General features: G+C 43.1%; 2 protein-coding genes across 3 annotated transcripts in view; both read right to left on the bottom strand.

The window, feature by feature from the left end:
• Positions 1–649: 649 nt before the first annotated feature.
• Positions 650–6,688, bottom strand: PEX19 (peroxisomal biogenesis factor 19). Its single transcript, XM_046682944.1, has 8 exons — positions 6,593–6,688; positions 5,022–5,131; positions 4,427–4,592; positions 3,903–3,988; positions 3,531–3,692; positions 2,241–2,417; positions 1,953–1,997; positions 650–1,789 (listed from the first exon to the last, which is right to left on the bottom strand). Exons 1-8 carry the CDS (start codon positions 6,660–6,662, stop codon positions 1,706–1,708), a joined length of 900 nt encoding a protein of 299 aa, XP_046538900.1. The 5' UTR covers positions 6,663–6,688; the 3' UTR covers positions 650–1,705.
• Positions 6,689–10,250: 3,562 nt separating this feature from the next.
• COPA (COPI coat complex subunit alpha) overlaps positions 10,251–25,352 on the bottom strand; it is a 39,432-nt gene continuing 24,330 nt past the window's right edge. Inside the window, exons 14-33 of one of the 2 annotated variants that reach the window (XM_046683352.1) lie at positions 24,430–24,512; positions 23,621–23,760; positions 22,981–23,066; positions 22,727–22,892; positions 18,886–19,048; positions 18,635–18,781; positions 17,662–17,851; positions 17,444–17,539; positions 16,181–16,269; positions 15,860–15,983; positions 14,879–14,968; positions 14,590–14,699; positions 14,109–14,186; positions 13,874–13,942; positions 13,183–13,319; positions 12,716–12,902; positions 12,518–12,628; positions 12,034–12,195; positions 11,175–11,369; positions 10,251–10,916 (exon numbers count right to left, since the gene is read on the bottom strand). In XM_046683352.1, the coding sequence (XP_046539308.1) occupies positions 10,857–10,916; positions 11,175–11,369; positions 12,034–12,195; positions 12,518–12,628; positions 12,716–12,902; positions 13,183–13,319; positions 13,874–13,942; positions 14,109–14,186; positions 14,590–14,699; positions 14,879–14,968; positions 15,860–15,983; positions 16,181–16,269; positions 17,444–17,539; positions 17,662–17,851; positions 18,635–18,781; positions 18,886–19,048; positions 22,727–22,892; positions 22,981–23,066; positions 23,621–23,760; positions 24,430–24,512 (2,483 nt within the window). In that variant the 3' untranslated portion in view covers positions 10,251–10,856. The remainder of the gene's footprint in view (positions 10,917–11,174; positions 11,370–12,033; positions 12,196–12,517; positions 12,629–12,715; positions 12,903–13,182; positions 13,320–13,873; positions 13,943–14,108; positions 14,187–14,589; positions 14,700–14,878; positions 14,969–15,859; positions 15,984–16,180; positions 16,270–17,443; positions 17,540–17,661; positions 17,852–18,634; positions 18,782–18,885; positions 19,049–22,726; positions 22,893–22,980; positions 23,067–23,620; positions 23,761–24,429; positions 24,513–25,352) is intronic. The other variant, XM_046683353.1, reaches the window with a different exon arrangement.

Here is a 25,352-nt window from a genome sequence, read left to right as displayed (position 1 = left end):
TTGCAGAGGAGAGGAGTCTCAGATTCAGACCTGGGCTCTTCCAAACTCTGAAAAGACACAGTAGCTGGACCTTCCCTAGCAGCCTGAGGTCTCAAGAACATTACCTTCCTTGCCAATACCACAGAATGTGTGAGATCTTAAGGGGTGAAAAGCCTTAACCCAGGGAAAAGTGACATGTCAGGAGCTCAAAGTGATTCAGATGATGAATGTGAATTTTCTCTGGTAGTTATTTTCTGAGTGCTAAACCGGGACAGCCAGCTGGTCTGACCAGACTGTCCACCAACATATGGCAGCTGAGGTCCATAGATCCACTGGCTCCCATAGAGAAGAGCAAGGTCAGCTCAAAGAAAAATAATTTAGAAAACATATTAACAAGATATTACTAATATTAACAATAATAATGTGAAATGTTAAAATACCATATCAATTGAAGGGCATCCCAGATTCAAATACTGAGAGGAAATAAGGAAGGATGGCCATTCAGTCTCCTTTGTCAACAGAGGTAGAGATTGAGCTGAGGAAAGGGTGGGGGTGTGGAACCCAGCACTATAATGTTATGCAGAACTAGTCTGCTAACATTCCTCATACTGCAGTTTATGGAAGGTGAGGAAGATCAGAAAAAGACCTGGATGAAAAACAGGCCACACTCCTCACTTACAATATTTATTAGTCAGGAAAAAGGACCCAGTATGCACCCCACTCCCCTTCCCAAGCCACTTCCCTGAATTAAGGGACAGGATTCAAAGGAATCAGACATCTGAAATATGCCAGAATGTATCTAGGGAAGAACAGTCATTCATTTCCTAGACCTGACACTACAATTATATGTGTTTGCCAGGGAGAGAGGGGTCCAGTGAGAGTGGTGGATGGACTAGATGAGGGAAAACAGGAAGAGCCCTTCTTTGTCACAGCTTGGGCTCAGAGAAAGGTTGAAATAAACAGGTATTTAAAAAAGAGAGAAGACAAGAGGAGAGGCAGGGGGAAAGGAAGGTCAAGAGCTGGGTTCACCCAGATCACACAGCACTGTAGAAAGAACCAGGGCAGTGACTTGAGTTCGCAGGCTGGACAGGGAGTTGGGGCCTCAGCACCTGGAGAGAGGAGAATCCCAGGGCTTCTCTTTCAACACCATTGTGATTAGATGCAAAAGCCCCACTTTCTTTCCCTTCTGAGAATTCAGAACAGTCTGTCTGAAGGCAAGAAGGCATGGTGACAGACCTATAGCCCCAGCCCAGGCTAAGTTTCTCCCCATTCATTCCCAAAGGTCCTGCCCAAGAGAACTACAGAAATACAGAACACCAGGACTCTGTCCCTGCTCCCAGTTCCAAGAAAGGGAGTAGAGACAAGGCACAAAGACCCTGGGTACAAAGGTGAACATGAGTGTGGCCATATATAATATTATTTTTGGAGAGGGAAGGAGGTGTATGCCCCAAAAGGCATGCCTTCCTTCACCCGATGGGTAGCTGGGCTTTTGTTAGCAGCAGAAACCACGAAGAATAGGGCTCACAAAAATGGCCTGCAGAACAGACACCTTATTCCTAGAAAGACAGAAAAACCCTCAGCTGGTATGGCACAATCTTGGATGGGATGACAGAGGGCAGTGGGCAGACCGCTCCTGCAGACGACACTCCTGCCTCAGCTCCCAGTGGTTCTGCTGACTCCAGATGTTCCCCATGGCTGGGAATCAGGGAGGAAAACGTGTAGTGTTTCACATGATCAGACACTGTTCGCCATTGGCACCTGGTGGGCCCGATAGATTGAGGGCATCCAGGTCAAAGTTGAGGCCAGGAGGCTGGAGAAGAGATGAAGGGACTTAGATAGCTGCTCATATTTCAGGTTAGAGTTACTGAAGGTCCATCCCCCCGTAGCCACAATTACCATCCTAGGTGGAATCACTAAAGGTTACAGAATCCCAGAAGCTAGGGCTCAGATTAAAATCTAGAAGATATACTCACCATCTCCCCCGCCAGCTCTTTTGGAGGATGACCCAAATCCTGTAGCTGGAAAATAAAGAAAAAGAGCATGAGATAGAAAAAAAAAAAATCCCAGAAAACAACATAGCAGCTCAAAAGAAGAATCTGAGCTATGGTCTCTCTGCTTTCTCCTGAGGACCGTGCTGTATGGCCTCTCTTGTGCTCCCTCCTCCAACTGGGTTTGGCAGTGTAGCTTCTTTCCCATATATCTCCTCCACTGAATACCTAAGCAGACAGCATCAGTGGGCAGACGACAGGAGGAAGCCTTACCTGCTGCATAAGATCCAGCACCATCTCAAAACGAGCCTTCTGAGTGGCCTCACTGTCTGTGGGGGTCTCTGCCTCAAACTGCTCACATATCTTGCCCATGACACTGTGTTGCTCCTGATATTTTTCAAACTGCTCTGGAGGAAGAGACTCCTGGTGACTCTGCAACCATTCTGGATACTACGGAAAGAGAGAATGGGTGGGGAGGAATTAAGCGAACAATGGACAAGGAAAGACAATAAAATATGAAAAATAATGAAATATGAAGAGGAGAGGAACAGAGAAAGAAGAGCCAAATAAGCCAAGTTCAGCATGAGAAGTAGCACTGACTCCACCCAGATAGCCTGGCTATGCTAGCATTTGTGGTCACCAGAGAATGGCCAACCTCTTCTGTAAAGGGAAAATAGTGAATATTTTAGGCTTTAAGGGCCACATATGGTCTCTGTCACACATGGTTTCTTTTTCCTTTGATTTTAAAGCTTTTAAAAATATATAAAACCCATTCCCAGCTTGTGAGTCGGATTTGGTCCACCCAGACCCTGCTCTGCTGACTCCTGGTCTACACTATTCATTTCACACATAACCATACACTTAACCACACTTAACCATGTGTCACTGAAAAACTTTTATTCCAATATTTTATCTCTTCAGTAAAACTACAAGCTCTTTGATGGCAGGAACCATCATTTAAACTACTTTTAAATTGTTGCTAGCACAAAGCCAGTAAACCCTCAGCGAAACCTTGTTGGAGAAATGAATGAAGTTAGAAATGCAAAAAGAGGGGCTGGCCCCGTGGCCAAGTGGTTAAGTTCGCAAGCTCCGCTGCAGGCGGCCCAGTGTTTCATTGGTTCGAATCCTGGGCGCAGACATGGCACTGCTCATGAAACCACGCTGAGGCAGCGTCCCACATGCCACAACTAGAAGGACCCACAACAAAGAATATACAACTATGTACAGGGGGGCTTTGGGGAGAAAAAGGAAAAAAATAAAATCTTTAATAAAAAAAAAAAAAGGAAATGCAAAAAGGGGTTGATCAGACAACAGAGTCTTGAACCAATTTACAGAAAACTAGAGCTGAAGGATTTCCCTTTCTACCTTAATTATCCTCAGTGCAGTAGCTTTATTCTCTTAGAGACACAACTCCTCCTCACTCCAAATAAGTAAAGGAGGAAAAACAGATGGGACTTGTGCACTTGAGTTACTTTATCTCTGCAGGCTCTGAGCAGAAAGTAGCCCACAGAAGTTGATACGGTGGAAAATGAGGAGGAAAAGCAGAAACAGAAGCTCACAGACCTTTTCTGTGATCTCCTTCAGTGATGGGTACAGCACATCCTTGGACAGTAGGTTCTGCATAATACTCTGCATGATGGGGAGGATGTTCCCTTCTCCATCCCCTTCATCCATGCCCAGCCCTTCCATGGCCTTAGTCAGCTCCTCTTCTGACATGCCTGAGTTCTAGAAAGGACAGGAGGGTGAGCAAGCACACTGCCTTCTTGGAATGTTACCACCCTTTCAGATGGAAAGAACTATTTAAACTTGCCTGTAGCAAAATAGTGAAGCAGGGACAGACTGGAGATGATATCCAAGAGAGTCTGTCTTTTGAGACTCTGCTGGTCAAGTGTCTGGGACTGGGCCCCTTATGGTCCCCTACCTCTTCCCCCTCACCTGAAGGTCAGTAGCATTCTTGGCTAGTCCACTTAGTGTCTCCTTTAGGCAAGAAGTGAATTCTTGTTGGGAAGTTGCATCACTGCCTAGGAAAGATTAAAAGAGCCAAGGTCATTTAGGATTTTACCTGTTTACTTACCTAGACCGACCCGGGTACCAGCTTGGATATGGAGCACTTACTAGTGAATCACTAGCACTTCAATCTTTGAATACGCTATGATTATCTTCATAGTCATTTCGACTTACCTAAATGGAGTGTGTCAGCTTGTTCCCCATGATGACACCTACAATAACACTGTGACCTTTAAAATGATCAGTTTTCAATCATCTTTTCTATTAATTTCCAACCTAGCTCATCCCTTTCATTAAACTGGGTCCCATCCCTCCTCCCATCTCCTCACCCCACTCTATGGCAATGATATCATGATTGCTATCAACTTTACGAAGAATTATGGTGTTTTCAAGAAACAATGACTTAAGGGGTTTGTTCAGCTATTTCCAGTTGTCTAGGGCCCCCTCCTCACCTACTCTCCCAGCAGCCTCTGAGAGCTTTTGGAACTGCTCCACCAGGTGGGGCTCTTCCTCAGCCAATTCCTTCATTGCCTTCTCGAACTCTGCAGTGGCTTGGGAAGCCAGCTCGCTATCAAACAGTTCCTGGAAAAACTTCTCTTGGGAGGCAAAGAGAGCATCCTGCAAGGAAGGGGTAGTCAAAATACATCTCTTATTTAGCACCCCACTGCACCTGGCCCCTAACAGAAGCCACAGGCAGTGGCCCTGGGAAATGCAGTACTTCCCTCCTACCCACTTCCGTTGCACATTCTAACTACCTCTCTTAATGAGGACAGCAAGAAAGGCATCTGGCCACTGAGGGAAGGATATGGAGTGGCATTCCCAATCCAACTATTTAAATCTGCTCTTTCCTCAGGAAACTTCTTTGAGATTCCTCCACTCAACCTCAAGTCCCTGTTTCACAAGGAATGAGGCCTGCAAGAGCACTCAGCTATGTGAGGCCAAGGAACCCTCCCTTCACCTCCCTCTGGCCCACAGGGGCCTGCCCCACCTCTGCTCAGAGCTGCATGCCCATGCCCTCCCCCTCCCTTAAGTGGGTGGAATTTATACTTTGGCAGTGTCTCCTGGCGATCTCTTCTGGGGCCCCGAAGCATCAGGGGCCGTGGTGGTAGGAGGGGGTGCTGGGGAGGGTTTGGCCTTATCGAAATCATCAAGAGCACCTTCAGAGACAAGAGACATGGTGTGTGTGTTGGGGATGGATGAGGATGCAATGCTGGGGGATTTCTGGGCAAAGCATTAAAAGAATAATCTTTCAAACTGCCAACTTCCCTAAAGTTTTCTCCTTTGTTTTGAGTCTCCCTTTCCTGGCCCATTCCTCCATAAGCCTCCCTCTTCCTCCCCATTACCTAATTTATTGCGATCGAAGGGAAAGAAAGCCCTTGAGGGAGAACAAGCATCTCTCTCAGAGCTGGGAGGAGAGAGTTAAAAGAGATTCTGCAGAAACATCTCCATCTACACAGTGCCTTCCTTGCCAAACTCTAATGATCACTAAAAATCCCATACAAATATCCAACAGGAGCAGAGAACGCAGATGTCCTTAATCCCACTGAAATCACTCCGGAGCCCTAAAGAGAATAATCTTTGGCAAGAAGGCAGAAGCCACAAGATGTCCCAACCAGCTTCCCATGGTCCTGGCACTAGCACAAACTGAGGGACTCCACACTACACTGCACCAGAGAGCATTAAACTCTCTTCTCTTCTCTTTCAATTTAACCCTTCCTCAGCTAAGCTCCCAAGAGCTCCTGGTACTCCCTCTGGCCTTATCTCTGCAGATAACCATATGCCAATTCAGAGTCACTTGACATTCCTCACCCAATCTGTTCATCTTTCCGTCTGCCCACACTCTGTGACTGGGCAAGAGAAAAAAAATATTCACCTCTTCCCTGAAAAGCCTGTGTCCTCACCACCATTCTGCTTGCCAGGCCTAGGAGGAGGACACTGGCCCAACTCTGGGCAAGAAACCAAAGGAAGAATGGAGGACAGGGCTAAGGAAGAAAGAATATCCGCCCTCTTTAAGAGGGCGAACTGTCTTCCCCTGAGGCCTCTCATTCTCAGTTTTTCAAAATAGTGAGAAGGGAGTCAGCTTGAGTTTTGACCTGATGGAAGAACTGCAAAGGGGCCAGGTGAGAAAAAGGTGAAAGGACTGGGAGATGGAAAGAAGTCTTTTGTGTTAAGGAGGACAGGACAGTGCACAGAAGGACGCGCTACGGGCTTGTTAACAGTTAATATCAGCAATCCGTGAGTGTCCAGTTCGCTGCTCACCAAGGACCGAGTGTTGCTGCTAGCGGGAAGGAAGTTAGACTTCAAGAACTTACTAATAACCTAAAATAAGGGGGGTTTGGGACGGGATCGTGAAACACCGTCCTCTGGGTTACTGCTTCTCCTCCGGCGGGAAATCAACAGGCTGGGCCGCTCAGGGACCCGAGGTGAGCTCCCCAGCTCCTGCCGCGGAGGAAGGAGAGAGAGACCCAGAGATTTTCTTCGGGGTCGCAGTCAGACCCTCCGGCCCCGTCCAACCTTTAGAGAGCTTCTCTCGCTCCGCCCAAATATCTCAAGCACTGAAACCCCGGAATGGGTCCTGACACCTGCCCCCTTCGGCCTCTCCCATTACGGGCTCTTACTTTCCAGGAGCTCTTCCAATTCCTGGTCCGTGTCGGCCCCTACACCACAGCCATCCTCGGCGGCAGCCATCTTGTTACCTCCGACTTGCCGTAGGAGGTGGGACTCCACGGCGCCGGCGCCCACCCCGCCCCCGCCCCTTCTGCCAACCAATGGTATTGTGGGCCTCTGTGGAACCGCCATTTTTAAAGGGACAGGAAGCTCGGAATTTTTTCCCCCCCTTTCTCCAGGAACCATTGAACTAACAGAGGAGAACTTTCTGTTATCTTCTGCCAGGTTTCTTACTGGCCTGGCCTCCTTTCTTTCAACTTCCCAGATTATCTAGAGAAGTGGATCTTTCATTATTTCTTCCTGAGCTGTGGGTAGGCCAGAGTGGGACAAACTGCTTAAAAATACCAGTAGCTGTGCATGTATAACCAGTAAGACAGTTATAGCACATAACATTCTATTCTCCTCTCACTTCCTTCATTATTTCACTCAAATGTCTCTGAAATGCCTTCTTTGGCTTCACTAAATAAAATCGCAGCCCTTCCAACACACATACATATAAACTTCCTACCCTCTTTCCCTCTTTTTCTCAACACTTTACACTATGTATTTTACTTATTTCTCGTCTCCGCCACCCCTCTAGAGTTCAAGCACCATGATAGCAAGGATTTTCATCTGTTGTCTTCACTGCTCTACCCCTGCTTCTTAGGCTAGGGCCTGAAACTTAGTAGGCACTCACTGGCCACTCCTTGCTCTCCTAGACCCTAACGAGGCACATTTCTCTGCAGAATCTAGTGGATATCTCTTATTTCCAATTCTCCATTAGGATTGACAGACTAAAGGAGATAGTGCCAGGAACTTCGTCAGAACTCAGTGTTAGCTGAATCAAATCAGGCAGAAAAAGGGACTCTGGGACTTTGGACTGAGCAAGAGGGCAATTCAAATGTACTAGTAATAGGCGCTAGCCCCGTGGTGCAGCGGTTAAATGTGCATGTTCCGCTTCTTGGTGGCCCAGGGTTCACCGGTTCAGATCCCGGGTGCAGACGTGCTGTGGTAGGTGTCCCACATATAAAGTAGAGGAAGATGGGCACGGATGTTAGCTCAGGGCCAGTCTTCCTCAGCAAAAAGAGGAGGATTGGCAGCAGTTAGCTCAGGGCTAATCTTCCTCAAAAAAAAAGTACTAGTAATAGACCTACCTTCCCTGACCTATCTCCTTTTCTCCATATAGAACCCAACCTCCAATTGAGTGAAGCTGGGGGAGGCTCAGATAGAGACAACTCTAGACATTCCTTCCCTCCTCTGGAATTGTTCTGCTATTCAGATCTGTCAGAATGCACCAACTGCCTCAGACACAAATCTTTTTAAGCACTTAGAGGGCATCTACTGTCTGTTGTTTAAGATCCTGTGCTGGGCACAGTGGAGGATAGAGAAATTAGGACCAGCCCCTGCTGTAGGGAAGGCGACAGGGGATTAGGGTGGAGGTAGGATTAGACATACGTACAGTAACCATGGCACAAGGAAAGTGTCTTAAAAGAGGTAAGAATAAAGTGCTATAAAGTGTAAAAGAGAGAAATCACATCTAATTGAAAAGCCACTTCATGGCTTTCATCCTTAGCTTGCTAAACACACACTTGAGTACTGTGCTAAGCACCAAATTAGGTACTTACTCTTTCCTTCTAGATAGAGCACATACTTTTAAAGTCATAGCTGTGCAAAATCTGCTTTATTCTTCCAAGCACAAGCGCTGTGATTGGAAGAAAACATTCTGAACTGGGAGTAAGACCTAAATTTCAATCCTAACTCTGTCACTAAGTTACTTTGTTCAAAACCCTTTACCACTGTAGGCCTCAGATTACAAATATGTAACATTGAAGTTGGAACTCTAAGGTCCTTTTCAATTCTAAACTTCTATAATCTAATCCTTCCCTGATTAACCTCTTTCTCCCCAACATCTGTAACATAATCAATTCCAGGCTAACTTTCTCATTCAACTCCCAACTGCTTACATGTGTATCTCTAATACGACTATAATTATATCAGACACATTACAGGTATTTCTATTGACTTTACATTAATGTGGTAATATAAGCATGTTAACAAGGAAAATACTGGATGGCAACTGAGAGAATTGAGATGGTTGAAAACAAGCAGGATTCTTCCTTTGCATTATTTCTTACACTTGCTTCTGCGTTTATAGTTTTACTACTGATACTCCCAACACCTCATCTCAGGATTTACTCATCTGCTTTTCTAATGTATGTGAACACTGTGGCAAAACAGTATTTTACAGCATTTTCTTTATATCACTCTCTTGCTTAAGGATTAATGGCTCTCCGTTGTTTAATGACCAACTTCAAACTCTTACCTAGTATTCACATTATTTCACCTATATCCATTTTGTTTCCCCAATTACATAAGCTTCAGGAAGCATGGACTGTCCACTTTTTTCATATCCTTCAGTTCAGAATAATGTTTACATTTGTATGTAAAATTAATTCTGTAATTTAATTTTTAAACTTACAAAAAGAGTTTTTTTACCAAAATTTATCAGCAACTTGCCTATGTTTACAGAAAGAATGTTTATAACTTGAGAAAGTGTTATCAAAGTAGTATGCAAATTTTTGAGAAGGCAGGCTTAGTTTGGGGATACTACGTTTAAGAAAGCAACTCTTAAAACTAAAAAAATGTAAATGCCTGTGCGCTTTGAAGCAGGAATTACACTTCTAGTTTATCCTCCAGACATACTTTCCCCACTTGTACAATATATATTCAAGTTATTCATAGCAGCACTATTTATAACAGCCAAAGACTGGAAATAACCCAAATATCCATCAACAAGAAGGCAACTGACATAAACTATAGTAAATTGTACAATGGCACATAGGCAGAGAAGTAAAAGAAGGGTGAGGCTCTCTAATATACTGATATGGAACAATCTCTAAAGCATGTTAAGTGAAAAAACTAACAAGGTGCAAAATCATTAAATACTATGCTTCCATTTAAGTATAACAGGGGCATAAGGAAGAACATTCATATCTGTTTGCCTATAGATAAAAACATCTCTGGAAGGATATAAAGAAGCTAACAACGGTACTTACTTGTTTTGGAAAGGTGAAAGGAACTGGGTGGCAGAGGAAAGGAGTGGGAGGAAAAAATCACAGAACAGGTTTTTACACTTACTGATTTTTGAACTATATGAGTGTATTGTTTATTGAAAACATGAAATTAAAATGAAAAAATACATATTTTAAAGGCACAGTACATCACTCTACCCAATTAGTCTTAGCACATGACAAGCAAATACTGCATTGCCAATGTAATCACTGTAACATATACAATGTATTATTCATTAATCTCATAAGTATACATTACATATAGAACATCTAGAACAGTGACAAGTACACGTTAGGTGCTCAGTAAATACTAGCCATAATTAGCAACAGATAGAAGGCTGCAGTCAATAATGGAACAGGGGAGCTACTTGCTTTCTACAATTCTCAAGCAGTTTAATACATCCTATGAAAAACGTATGCTTTTTCTAAAACAATGGGTACTTATTACTTTTGTAATTAAAAATAATCATTGAAGGAAAGATACTGCTTTGGTGGGGCAGTTGCATGCAGGAAGTAGGAACATAAGAGTGTCCAGGAAACAAATGGCAAGCCACGAAACTCTCATAGAAATTTACTTTATTTAGTGTGAGAAACAAAACACAAGAACAACGGCTGTAAAGAACAAATCAATAAAAAGTGATGTACATTTCTGGAAAACTACTTGACTTTCATTTCTAGCCACAGAGAGGGTACCTGCCTGGGAATTTAAATGCCCAAGGAAAATAGGGAACGGCTAAGAGTTTGTTGTGACTGAGTAAAAGATGCCATCTTATTTATTACATCCTGCTCCTCCCTAGCAAAAAGGATACAAAGGTGGTGGGGAGGGAAAGGATAAATCTCAAAGGAATTTACTAAACAAATGTTCATCACTGAGTTTCCATTTGTTCTTCAAAGATCTAAGCTGGGAAGGCAAGGCCAAGGGTGACCACAACTGTAGTCACCTTGAGATGATGAGAGGTCCTCGGAGCAAAAAAAAAAAAAAAAAATCAAGTTGAGACAGTTCGATTAGCCATGGAAGAAGAGAAAAGGGCACTAGGTTTCAGGGCAGGCAGAGCTAAATGTCAACAATCTGAAGGATAGTTGAGGAAGAGGGAGTCAGAAGGACAGAGAGACTCATTCTCCCAGGGAAAATATGGTGACTGACCCTACACACACAAAGGGAGCCTTAACGAAACTGCAGAGGACTGATTCTTAAACCAATCACATCTTTGCCAATCTCTGTCACCTGTGGAAGAGGAAACAGAGGAAAAAGTTAGGGATTTGTGAGGGTGAGAAGCCTAGAAAGCTTACTCCCTCAACTCTTCAATGAGCACAGTAGAATGTTTTGTTACTGTTTGTTACCTCTAGGAGTAGGAAAAAGCTCGAGCTTTCTCCAGTATCACTGCCTCAAGGAACTAAGGGCAAATACAGGAGAAAGACAGGACCAACTGTTTCTTTTTTTCCCTCTTCCCTCAATATCCTAGAATTTGAGGACAGTACTTACTGTAGTGACTCTGCAGATTTGACCCTTGAACTCCGGGGAATAGCAGGCCCCACTGAGTGGACATTTCTCCACTGGCTTTCCACGGTAGATGGGCCGATAAGATGCAGCACAGATGTCAAAAGGGTTGTGCATGTCATAATTGAGCTGATAGGCATCCGTGGGGTTTTTCTCACAGGCTGACAGGATTTTGCGTGTCTAAGGCAGGGAAGGAATATTTTATTTAAGAGAACTGAAAGCTGTACACTACAACTCAAATAATCTTATCACCATGGTTTAGCAGTATCTTTGATGCAAGATACAATCGTACTGAGTCAATACAGAATATGTTCTCTGCACAGGACCTAAGTGAAGGGGTAACAATCACCATTCCTTTTGTGTCAGGCTTTCCCCTTCTCAATGCTAAAGTGGTTCCATGGATCTAGACCCATACTCCTCCACCAAGTCTGGGAATTATTGGGGTCAGGCCTGAAAGGGCTAAAACTGGCTTTCACTGCCCAAGAAGAATGCCTTTGGAGAACACAAGTAATGGGACATGTATGTGGAGGTTAGTGGTGGTGGTAATGGGATATCTGGAGCTTAAGGACAGGAATGGGGTTATTCTCAGGTATAGTGGAGCTATTCCAGGTTGCAGGTCACTCTCACACTGGCACCATGTCTGAATAAGTTATTAATTCAGTTTCCAGGAATAAAAGAAGGCACTCATGCCAGTTAGTAAACAGAGGATGGCATTCTCTTGGCTCTTTTTGTTGAATGTTGTTATTCAGTGCTTTGTTTCAGAGGCAAGGACCTTGGTCTTCTACTCCCTCTGTGTAAGAGCAGATCTGGTTCCCTTATGCTCACTGAAGGAATTTCCATCTACCTGTTGAGCCACCTCTGGCTTGGGCCCAAGTTCCAACAGGCGCCGAGCAAAGGTGGCAGCTGTCTTAAAGTTCTTGAGCTTGAAGAACAGGTTGAGAGCTGTACGCAACACCAGGATCATGTGCACAGGCTGCAGGTTTGAGTGGGTAAAATAGGCTGCCATCTGGTGGACAGAAAGAGGAACATATGCCAGGCTGATACCACAGCTGAGATAAGTCATTTATAAGCTGCTACACAAGCATGAAAAACAAAACAAATAAAAACAGGACTATAAATAAAGCAGAGAGGACATGTTCCTCCTAAGTATGGAGGACTGATGGGATGAGAAAAATAGGTGGAGAAATACCTCCCCTCCTCACCAAAATGGGCCCCAATTTCTCTTACACCCCAGATTGAGATCTGGGTTTGGAATTAAAGGACTTCAGACCTATTGGAGGGTGAAGGGGAGGATGCCTCTGTACTGCTCAGAGACCCAGAGATCTTACTTCACAGATGCGCTTCTGCTGTTCCAGAGTCTCTTTGGGCAGCTTCTTCCTTTCTATCTCCATGGACAAACCCACAATGTACTCACGACAAATGGTGATGAGCTGCTGGGCCTGGAGAGAGGGGCAAAGGAAAGTCACGGTACAGAGGCAAGAATGCAGGGGTGCCCACAACTAGGACAAGCGGCTAGACCCTCTTACCTCTGCAATCTCCTGTTTGTTGTCCACAACAAGAAGTGGCACACTAAGTAAAATGGAACGGAATTTTTCCACAGCCTCCTCAAATTTGCCAACTGTGGTGAGCTGGTAGCACAGTTGCAACCGTTGGATGAGGTCATTAAGCTTCAGGCCCACTGCAGGTACCCCATTCTTCAGCCCTGCATCCTTCCTGGAAGGGAAAAGTAGGGAGAAGACAAGAGGACAGTCAGGAGTCCACTAAGACTCAACTTCTTTTTCTGGCAACATGATCACAACCACCCTATTGTGAAAGTAGCTGGGGAACAGGATGCAACAGGTGTAAACCAGACCTCACACGTGGTAAGCTGAAGATCTTTTCATACTAGGAGACCTCTGCTCTGGGACAATTCAGACTGTCCCTGAGGTCCCTGACCATCTGAAATATCTACCCCAAGCTGGAACATTCAGAAGCCAGGAGCAAGGGGCCTTACCAATTGCGATTAGGGTAGCCATACATGGAGGGCAGGCAGGGCAGAGCCTGATAGGTGGTTCGGCCTCGGGCATAGGTCTGTAGGAACAGTTGTTTGTAGGGGCCAAATTGGGTGACCCCCACCTGGTCATGAAGGAGCTGGAATACAAGAGGAAAGAAACATAAGGATTTTGGCCTGGCCACTTAAAAACTAGTTTTAACCTCTCTGTACTTGTTTCCTCATCAGTAAATTACACTCAATTATAGGACATTTAATCATTTAATAATACCTATACAGCACTTAGGACAGTGCCTGGCACACAGTCACCACTGAATAAACGTTACTGGTTGTTGCAGTGGTGATTGTTATTGTTATTATTAATATAACACATGGCTTAGTGTTCAAAACATACACCCATTCATGAAGGGGTGCTAACTTCACTGATGCGAGCCAGAAAGCAGGCTATATAAATGGATGGAAGATGGCTGGAAGGATCCACTTTCTGAGATTACTAGGCCAAGCAGAAACCATGTAAGAGGAAGGCCTTATGAGGCAGGTTTCCTCAGGCAAGACCAAGGGCTTCCATGATAAATATACACACTTCTGCCCTTGTGGGTAGGATAATTTCCATTTGGCTTAAATGAGTCAACCATCTCCCTGTGACCCCGGGTGAGGCTCACTCAACAAGAGCCAAGGTTACTTTAATACTTACCCGCATGGCTGTTTCAAAAGAGCCTGCCAGGATGTGATCAACTGGAAGCTGAGAGTTATTGCACCAGATCTAACAAGAAACAGAAAACTCAAGCTAAGTGAAATTTTGCCCCTTCTCTTCCCAAACTATCCTACCCTATACCTGTAGTAGAAAAGTATGGATACTCTTTACACATTAATCAAGTATAGCCAGCTCAGAAACACTCATCCCCAAAGGGCTATGTTTCCCTGCTTACCTGAGTTGGACTGGTTCCCTTGGTGGGAGGCACAAAGAATCCATCCTCAGCTCCACCAGCTGCCCCAGGGGGTATATCCTAGGAGAAAAACAAAAAGTGAGTCATTTTTTAAGCCATTCAAGCACTTTGTTCTGCTAAATCTAAACACAGCCCTTTACCTTGTTCCCAGCCTCTACTAGGGAGGAGGGGTGGTGGTTGTAGGAAAAGACCCTCAAAATAGGAGCAGCTTTACCAGTAACAAAATGCTATACCAAAAGCTCCGAATCAGACAAAAAAGCTTGCTGCCTTTTCAGAAGCTGCCACTGGCACAACCCTGATTATCTCATTCTTCTTTCTTTCAAAGGGGAGATAAGCATCAGATTAGGAGGGTCTAGACTCCCTCCCTTTTGGGAACCTCAGGACACAGGTTGGGGACAATTGGGACACTGGCTTCCAGAGGAAGAAAAGGAGAGAACCTTAAAAGGTTAAGAATTCCACATACCAGCTCAGGAGGGAGCTCCAGATCTTCTTCTACATCCCAGCCACCTCCTTCTTCCTGTCCCTTGCCAAGAACATCATCTCCCAAACCTTCTGTAGCCTCCACAAATCCATCTGTAATGAAAATCCAGGTTCAAGATAGATTTGCGTAGTGACACAATCTTAGCCAAAGGAAAGGAAAATGCTGGGAACCTTGTTGGTCCCACGGTTTGGAAACATGCAGAGCTGTCCACAACCCTATCCCAATGCAGGCAGCCCATCTGCCCTCAACAGTCCTGGAACAGCATTCTTACCTTCATCCAGTTGCAGCTCTGCATCCTCTCCCCAGCCCTCAGTACCAACAGTGTCAATGTCAATGTCAGCAGCCAGTGCTCCTCCCTTCCCTACATTGGGAAGGAACAGGAAGGAGCTGGTTTTAGACAGGCAAGTCTGAGACATGGCCTCCTCCTCTGCAGGTAAGGTGCATTCTTACAAAAGCAGGTGACAAGGTTTTGTCCACTTACTGATTTGTTTATTACCTATTTTTGTGGTATATATGTTACGCTAACTTGTAATAAGTTTCACAGAGAAGGAACAGAAAAAGATGGAAACAACTGGCATTTCTGCTACCAAAAACTGCCTCTTAAGCCATTTTTCACTTACCAGCCTTTGGCTACCACCTCATAGAATTTCCTGCTAAGATCTTTGCTAAGTTACCACCACTACAGTGTGTACAAGGCATGAGGACATAGGGTAGGTGAGAGCAGATGGAGGAAAGAGTAGGGCTGAGCACAAAATGCCCCAGGATCTATTTAGGCTCTTAGTAAGGAGAAACGACTTAGTAGACAAATCCAAGAAAATGGCGGGGGGGGGGGGGGGGGGGGGGGAGGAGGATGGGAGCACACATCTGCATATACCCACATGACAGAATTTGAGGCAGCCTCAATTTGCACCTTAAGATTTTATGTCATGAATGATACAAATTGAATGGAGAATATGATTACATATATGGTAAAACCTAAGGAAACACATTAAAACGTTAACAGTGGTTGTTAGAGACAGGGACTCACAAATCCCTCTCTTCCCCTCCCTCTATTTTCCAAATGTTAATGACTTCGTAATGTTTTTATTTAGTTTTAAGACTGTGCCATGACTTTGATTGGCAACTCAGTGCTCCTTGACCCTTTACACAGAAAAAAGTACAGATGAAAAGGACAGAAAAGCTGATGGTACTCTCTAGGCCAGTGCTTCATAAAACAAACAACAAAAAAGCTATAGGAGAAGTGGGCACTTACCCTTGCTGGCAATGGTCCCTTCAAAGAACCCTTTGGACACAGTCAATAAGGGCCAATTGGTATCCAATGGCATGATAGGTGCAGGTGGCTGGAGCAGCTTGGCATTAGGGTCAATGTCTGGGATCTGAAAGGTGGAAGAAGTTTAAAAGCAAATAGCTCTCAAGGATCACATAGGGAAAGTTACGAAGCCTCCCCTGATCCCGTTTATTTCTCTGCCTCTCCCTGTAACCAGGTGGGAGAGTGACATTTGTAAGCCTAAAGTGTCCAAAGATTTCAGAGTTAATCCTGTAATGAGAGACGCTCATGTAAATAAAGACTCACTGTCTCCTTCTCTGGATCAAATGTCTCCTTCAGGCTCTCAGCTTCTTCATCTAAGCCATGGGTAGCAGCTGTGAGATAGGCCAGTGATTCTGCAGAGAAAATAGACTTTGTGGTATAGGTACATTTCCAAGGGAATACTGCTGTGGTAGGCAGCCTCCAAGATGTTCCCCCAGAGATCCCTGCCTCCCGGTATTCATAAACCCTGCCCTTAAGTGTGGGGTGGACTTGCTGACTCACTTCTAATGAACAGAACATGGCAGAAGTGATGGGATTATGATACAAAGACTGTTGCTAATCCAAGATTAGGATACAAAGACTATGGCTTCCATCTTGGATGTCCTCACTTGCTACCAGCTGCCATATTGTGAACTGTCCCATGGAGAACCCTACATGGCAGAAAATTGACATTTCCCAACCAACTGTCAGTGAGGACTTGAGGACTGCCTGCAGCCGCGTAGTGAGCATGGGACTGGATCCTTCCCAACTTGAACCCTGAGATGTCTGCAGCCTTGGTCAACACCTTGATTGCAGCCTCATGAGAGTCTCTGAGCCAGAGGCACGCAGCTAAGCCATGTCGCAAACCAGGGCAATCAATGTTTGTTGTTTTAAACTATTAACTTTTGGGATAAATTGTTGCACAGCAATAGATAAATAATACAGTTGCTTGTCCTTAAGATCTATCATCAGTGTTGACGAGAACCTTGGAATTGTCCCTGACTCCTCTCCTTCACATCCCACATACAGTCCTTCAATAAATCTTATTGATCCTACCTTTAAAATAAATGCCAAATCTGACCACTGCTGACCCCTTCACTGCCGGCACCTTGGTGCAAACCACACCTTTCACCTTTCTTGTTCCCAAACATATCTCAAATGTTAGTATAATGCTTAGTATATAGTGGGGTCTCAAAAAATATCCCTTGAATATATAAAAGAATAAATGAGTGAAACCTCCAAACTTTAAGTAAAAGAATAAAATTCTAATGGCACCCAACCAACTTACTAGGGTATCTGCTCCAAGACCTTTTAAAATCTCATGACTATTAACTATTTTCATAAGTGTGTTTGGCCAGTCTGAATATTCTAGCTGTATCGCTGTTTGACTTTGAAGAAAGTCTTCTGAGCATGGTAGGAGAATGTTGTCTCTTGTGAAAATGCCCAATGCAGGGAAATACCTCACCACTATACATGAATAACATACTATGAAAAGAAAATACTTCCTAAGGCCTCAACAGAGCTAGTGAGTCCCGCACAGATACTTACTCTGGCCACAGTTCTTCAGGATCCGTACTCGCTCTGACACGTCTCCCAGGTATAGGGCATTCTGATAATGGCCACTCATGTCCTTTCGGATCTCAGCTGTACCAAGTCAATAAGAGAGACTAAGTTAGGTCTTCTCTCTTAAGTTCTCTCTCTCCTCTATTTGCCTTCCTCCTTATCCCAAGGACCTCTCTTCCCATTCTTAGTTTCTGGGGCCTCACCAATCTTCATCATCTTGCGAAGTTTCTCTAAGTTGCCAGTAATAAGGTATAGGAAGGAAAGTTTATCAAAGTTTTTGGTGCGCTGATAACACATTTCCACAATCTGGTGGTTCCCCTGTAGCAAAGCTACTTCTCCCAGCTTCTCCCAGCAGTTCTTGTCATCGAGTGCTTTGGCTGCTTCCAGAGCAATCTAAAGAATGAAAGTTAACAGCTTGGAGAATACTGTGACTCAAAACCAGGGACTACAGTCAAAGTGTTTGTGTCTAAATAAATCTCCCAAGGAACTCTCTAAACTTTCAATCACTCCCAGTATTCAGTCCAATCCTATTGAAAATCTTATCAATAAATAGGATCCCTCTGGCTCCACAGACAGAAGCATCACATCACATTATCATCCTCCTCAGAAATTTACTTTTACAACAAAATCATCTCCTAGTAGTAGTTGATCTCATAGGGCTGATTCTCGCTTAGCTACATTATTTCCTACTTGCCAGGCCTGAAGATCCACAGGGGCTTTAGGAAAGACAGAAGAAATAATAAAAGAAGGAAATTCGGAACTGGAAAGTCAATTTTCCTAAACCCTCTCCCCACTTAAAAATAATGCCTATAGACTCTAGGTCCCAAAGTTTAATAAGTACTCCTTTGTCTAAGCAGTCAATCAGCAAGTCAAACTTCAAGGACATAACAAGATTTTCAAATTCCATACTATCTTGCTCCTGCTTTAGTAGTTATTGAATTCAGACTAAGTGAGCATGATAACAACAGTAGAAATGCTGTGGCAGAAGCAGAGACAGGAAAAGTGGAGATGGGCAAACAGCCACAGGAAGATGGTTCTAGCAAACAACTGAAAAAATCCCTAATTCCATCATACTGGCTAAAAAAGCAAGTACAGAATAATGCCTTCCCAATGCCACCCTAGCCCTCTCACAACTTCTCTACAACGATATGGGGCTTATGAACATATTTCTCTCACCTCAATGTTCCCACACTCCAGTGCCAGACTAAAGCGAGTTTTCTCATCCTTGACGAAATGCAGTGCCACCTCAGGATAGCCCTTCTTCTGGAGATAAGCAATGATAGACTGGCCTACTAGTTTGGCATTCCTCACCATGTGTAGTACCTAGACATTTGTGCGGGTGGGTAGGGCAGGAAACAGAGATCACTTATAGGTAAAAAGGAGTGTTGCTCTTCTCAGTACTCCTGGTATGCTTTCTCATTTCATACCTCATCATATTTTCTGTTGATCAGGGCCAGCTTGAACTTGAACTCAGTAGGATCAATGGTGAGCACCCGAGGACGACACTCCCTATCTAGGCAATATACATTGTTGCCCTTCACTCGTGTGACATAGATGGGTAAATCCAGAGTTCGGATGATCCCATAGTCCCTAAGAACAGGAGTTAGAGAGCACAACTTTCAGCAAGTGAGGGGAAAATCCAGCCTGTAAAGAAATGGAAAAAGGGACAAGCCCTGTGGCCGAGTGGTTAAGTTCACGTGCTCTGCTTCGGCAGCCCAGGGTTTCACTGGTTTGAATCCTGGGCTCAGACCTAGCACCGCTCATCAGGCCATGCTGAGGTGGGGTCCTACGTAGCAGAGCCAGAAAGACATACAACTAGAATATACAACTACATACTGGGGGGCATTGGGAAGGAGAAGAAGAGAAAAAAAAAACATTTGCAACAGATGTTAGCTCACATGCCAATCTTTAAAAAAATAAACAGAAATGGAAAAAGCCTAGGACACAGCCTTTTATCTTCTCATTACTGTTTTAAGTGTCATTTGAACAGTGGTATAAATGGGAAGTGATTTCAAAAATGAGAACTAAATGTCATATTTACTTATTTTATTCTTTTGTATGAAGTGGGAAAAGATGAGGCAGATGGTATGATCTTTCTTCATAAGCTATTACTCTAGGAGCTAATAAACATGGCTACAGGAATCAGACCTAAAAATTAAATCTTAAGTTCTGAAACATAATCACTAGGCCACTATGGACAGTTAATTTCTTCCTTATAAGCTATAAGTGAAAGTAAGAGAGGGGTAGATGTGAAGAATTCTGAGGCACAAAGAAACGATGAAAAGTAAAAAATATTTTAAATTGAATGAAAATAAAAAGTTTACAAACTAAAACTTAGGAGTATAGTTAATGTAATACTTGATGGATAATTTATGGCGTTAAAATGCATATACTGTATTAGAAAAAATACCGAAAACTAATGAGCTCTAATGCGTACATTAGGAAAAAGACCAAAAATTAATAAGTACCCATCTCAAAAACTTTATTGTTCTTTTTTAAAGTAAAACCAAAGAATGTACTTAGAAGGAAATAATAAAGCCAATAGCAGAAGTTAAGAAATAGAAAAAAAAAAAACAGAGAAGTTCAATAAAGCAAGCTCTGGATAAAATTAACAGACTTCTTGTGAGGCTAACTAAGAAAAAAGAGGGGCTGGCTCCATGACTGAGTGGTTGGGTTCGTGCACTCTGCTTTGGTGGCCCAGGGTTTCACTGGTTAGAATCCTGAGTGCGGACATGGCACCGCTCATCGAGCCATGCTGGGGTGGCATCCCACATGCCACAACTGGAAGGACTCACAACTAAAAATACACAACTATGTACCAGGGGGCTTTGGGGAGAAAAAGGAAAAAAATAAAATCTTTGGGGGAAAAAAAAAAAAGAGAAGATAGCAATAATAGGAATGAAAAAGAGGATATCACTATAGAGCCTCCAGAATGAGGATATGCATAAACTTTTTTTTTTTTGAGGAAGATTAGCCCTGAGCTAACTGCTGCCAATCCTCCTCTTTTTGCTGAGGAAGACTGGCCCTGAGCTAGCAACCATCCCCATCTTCCTCTACTTTATATGTGGGACACCTACCACAGCATGGCTTTTGCCAAGTGGTACCATGTCCACACCTGGGATCCGAACCGGCAAACCCCAGGTGGTGGAAGTGGAACGTGTGCACTTAACCGCTGTGCCACTGGGCCAGCCTCTGCATAAACTTTTTAAAAGTGATCAAATTCTGAAAAAAATAAAATTTACCAAATTGACTAAAAAGAAATAGAAAACCCCTATAGTCCTATAATTATTACATAAAATTGAATCAGATAAAAAATCCTCCTATAAAGATAGCCCCAGGCCTGGATCACTTCACTGGCAAATCCTAACCCACCTATTCAAGGAAGAATTAATTCCAATCTTATACAAACTCATTAAAAGAACAGAATAAGGTATATTATTTTGCTTATTTTATGAAATAAGCACAAGTTCAATACCAAAACCTGACAAGGACAGAAAAAGGGAAATCATAGGCCAATCTCACTTATATATATATATACACAGATGCAAAAACCTAACCAAAATATTAGTAAAATAAAACTAGCAAGATCTGAAAAAGATAAAACATCATGACCAAGTTAGATTTGTATCAGGAATACAATGTCAGTCTAACATTAAAAAAAAAATCAATTTAATTAACTACATTAACGAAAGGAGAAAAATCGTATGACTACATCAGTATATGCAGAAAAAGCATCTAATAAAATTCAATATTCACTCAGGATATACCAAGGAGATTCCTTAATAGATAAAGAGTATCTACAAAAAAATCTACAGCAAGCTTACATAACACCAACACACTGAAAGTTTGCCCTTTAAATTGGGAACAAGTCAAAAAAGTCTGTCATCACCATGTTTATTCAACATTGTGCTGCTGATCCTGGTCAGTGCAGTAGGCCAAGAAAAATATATAAAAGTATAAGTACTAGAAAAGAAGAAACAAAATTGTCATTACCCACAGATGCCATTATTATTGGTAAAGAAAATCCAAATAAAATACTAGAATTAATAAGTCTATAGCAATGTCTCTGAAATAAAATGAAGCAGTTCTGTTCATCAGAGGGTATCATAGAGAGAATCAAAAACACATGGTATACAATGGGAGGAGATATATCTGTAACACATAGCCCTGAAAAAGGACTGATATTCAAATATAGAAAGAACTCCTATAATTTACAAGGATAACTCATTAAAAAAAATGGATAACAGACTTGAACATAATTCACAGAAGAGGAAATCCTGATGGATGGGCAAATGAAAAGTTGCTCAATCTCATTAGGAATCAGAGAATACAAAAGTAAAATTACAACGAGATACCATGACACATCTACCAGATAGAAAAAAATAAGCCTGACAAAGGCAAGTGTTAGTCAGAATGACAAGGATGGAAACTTTTATACAATACTAGTGGGTGTGCAAATTGGTACAACCACTTTGGAAAGCAGTTTCACATTATCTATTAAATGTGAAGATGCACATACTCTATGACCCAGCAGTTCTGCTCTATGTAGACACCCTAGAGAAAAGTATGTACGTATGCACCAGAATACATGTAAAAGAATGTTTAAAAGAACACAGTTCATAATAGCCCAAACCTAGAAATCATTCAAATATCCTTCTAGGGTAGAACTGATACACTGTGGTATAGTCATATGATAGAATATTACACAATAATGAAAATAAATAAATTCGAGCTCAACATGGATGAATCTTAAACAAAACATTGAGCACAAGAAGCAAAATATGAAATAATACATTCAGTATGATTTCATTTATATGAAGTTTAAAACCAGGCAAAATTAAATATTTTATGACACACACTAGTTGGTAAAATTGCAAAGAAAAGCAAGGAAGAAATTACCATACAAGTCAGAATAATGTTATCTTAGGGTGGGGAATAGAGGGAGTTGTGATCAATACGGACCATGTGGCAAAGGGCTTCTGGAGTGTCAAAACTGTTCTATTTCTTGACTTGGGTGGCAGTCATACAGATGTTCACTATATAACCACTTGCTATTTTCCCTATATACAATCTATGTAATTTTCTATATTTGTGTCATATTTTACAGTTTTAAGAGTTAAGAAAGAATATTCTGATGCCCCTAGCACATATACGCCAGACAAAGCTTTTCCATGACCAAAGTTTAGGACTTCAGTTACATCCCTTGAGACAGGACAGTGATTTCAAGAAGGCACCTTCTCTCACTCTGTATTCAGATAATTAACTTACCCTGTGGTGACGGCATATTTGATGTGGTTGCTTGTGGTATAGATAAACACCCCACTCTCATCCCAGGCCCCACTCTTGACACGAATGTTCTCATGAATGTTACATAGAGCCTCCAGTTTGCGGTTACAGATCACAATGGCTGTAAGAGGCAAAGGGCATGAGTGCTCTGCTGGACAGGGTGAGTGAAGTAGACTGGCAGGGATGGGGAGGGAAGGACTGGTCTCTAAATCAGGGTGGATATAATGAAGACTTACCATGTTTGGCCAGTAGTGCTACATGGGACATGTCTGCTGACCAAATAACATATTTCACCTTGGAAATCTTCACAGATGCCAGAGTCCTGGGATAGAGAGAGAAAAGTAAACATGAATGGACTTAGGTTATGACCTACTTTCTTTTCATCTCCAAATTAATGTAAACCCCAATTTCTTAAAATAACAGCAAATAAGCATTCTCTGTATTGTAGTTCAGTGACTTAAACATTTTGGCTCACACTGGACACTTTCTCTTTCCAACTCTCTGCCCCTCATTCCCATGTATTATTAGGGATTTGTGTATGCCTGTTTTCGCCATTGAACTATAAGCTCTTTTAAGTACAGGAACTGTGTTATTCATCTCTGTATCCCTATCATTCTAAGTCCTTAGAGCATTCTTTGTTCAGATAAGTACTCTAAAAACAGGTAATAAATAAACCCCTCGTTGTAAAGCTAGTGTATATGTACAGGATGGAGAGTGATCACAGAGGGGAAAAAAGTGGCTATAGTCTTGGAGTTATACAGCACAAGAAATGGCCAAGTCACAAGGCAAACTCACTTGGGGGAAAAAAGTTCCCAGTAAAGATACCCACTCTCCCCCACTACGTGCCTATCTGCTTAGGGGCACCTGACACGTTACCGCTTCTGCTGTACATCGAAGAGTGTGATGGATTCTGCGTCTCGAAGCAGGAGGTTGCCAGTGCCAGCGTAAAAGATCTCATCACAATTGGGCACCTGTACCTTTTTAGTAATCTCATTTTTTAGATTCTTGATCAGAAGCTGAAATGAGTATCAAGGGTGGGGTTAAGAGAAGTGTGTGTATAAGATGACAACAGCTAACAACATTCCTCAGCAATTGTTCCTTAGCTTCAATAAACAAAGTATCTTTTTTTCCTGTCTGGGTCAATCACCACTCCCGGTAGACCTTTCCAGCCAAGATCCTCTCCTCTCCAAGGGCCTTGATAGCTCTTTTTTTGTTTTTTTTCCAATTGAAACATCCTGAGAAGTCCAACTAAAGTCTGAATTCCTCGATCAACCAGAGAGAAAGACCAGCACTTTCTGGGGCTCAAATCTTGTTAAATATTTTGAGAGCTTTGCTTATCTTGTTTAGCACCTATTACACTTGAAGCACAAATGAGGATAGTAGGATAAGGAGGAGGATCTACTCATCCAGCCCACCTATTTCAAATTTGATGCTTTTTTTGGCTCCTGTGTTGTCAAGAGTAACTTTGGCTTGATTCTTAAGCCCAGATCCACAGTGATCATCGACCCAATCAAATAAATTTTAAGGCCTTTTTTCCTTAGGTGTGACTACGGATAGAGGTAGAAGTGAGACATGATCATTAATGCTCACGGGAGAATAGGGAATAAAAATGTTCTTTATTCTGCAATACACAGGCCACTGCCATCACATTCCCCAAATTAGCATCCCCTTTAGTATTAACTCACCGAATGCATCCGATCTAAGACAGCAAATCGATTTCGAGCAACCCAAACGGCTGTCAGGCCTGAGGACCGTTTCCCTTCAGGAGCTGAGAAAAACAAAATCAAAGGGCGGAAGCATGTGGTGAGCCACTGGCAGGTGACAAAGCCAGGTGCCATGGAGCTGCCAGTCTTGCTGGCTTCCATGTTGGCTTTGCAAGTTCAGCTGCTTCCTAACTAATTCAGCCATAACCTGAGGCTATTGTTAGTGACTTTTCCCCATCAGTCCCCTCCAAACTCCCAACTTCCACCCCTGCCAAGCCTCTGTTCTCCAGGCCAAGTGGCTGCATTTCAGCCAACACCATGTACTGGCAGAAGGACTGCCCATCATGGGAGACAGCGTACTCCATCAAGCTAACGAGCAGGGCCTCACTGGCCAAGCTGTGGCACACTGCAAGCAGCCTGTCAGTGTCATTGGACCTCCTACCTCAACAAGCTGGAGTGGAGACAGAGCCCCCTCCCCAGGACGCAGCTGCTCTGCTGCTTTTAACATGCAAATGCAGACCTCCTCTTAGAGCAGGGTGGGGCAAAGTGCTTCCAACTAAATTTTGACAGGCGAGCTCTATACTGGGCAGTATTTAGCACCAAGCTGTTGCTCCGTAAATATCAATAAATCATTCTTATTACCCCGAAGAAAGTTACAAAATGTTCCTCAGTTCCCAAACATTTCACTAGCTGGGAAGAATTCAGAATGGGCTCCACTCTCTGGGAAACTTCAAGGGGGATACACAGAAGGATGTACTGAAATACTCTTTTATCTATTAGTGTCAGCAGAAAACTGGACAGAACGTGCTGGTCAGCCTTGCTTTGTACTTCTCTGGCACCTAGGAGTGACAGGCAATTTAGAAAGCTAATTCTTATCACAAGCAACACTCCCATTTTCCAGGGAC

This window comes from Equus quagga, chromosome 13 (genome assembly GCF_021613505.1).
Source record: "Equus quagga isolate Etosha38 chromosome 13, UCLA_HA_Equagga_1.0, whole genome shotgun sequence".
Lineage (NCBI taxonomy): Eukaryota > Metazoa > Chordata > Mammalia > Perissodactyla > Equidae > Equus > Equus quagga.
The sequence above is the reverse complement of the archived record's forward strand: the minus strand, read 5'-3'. Positions and strand labels throughout refer to the sequence as shown.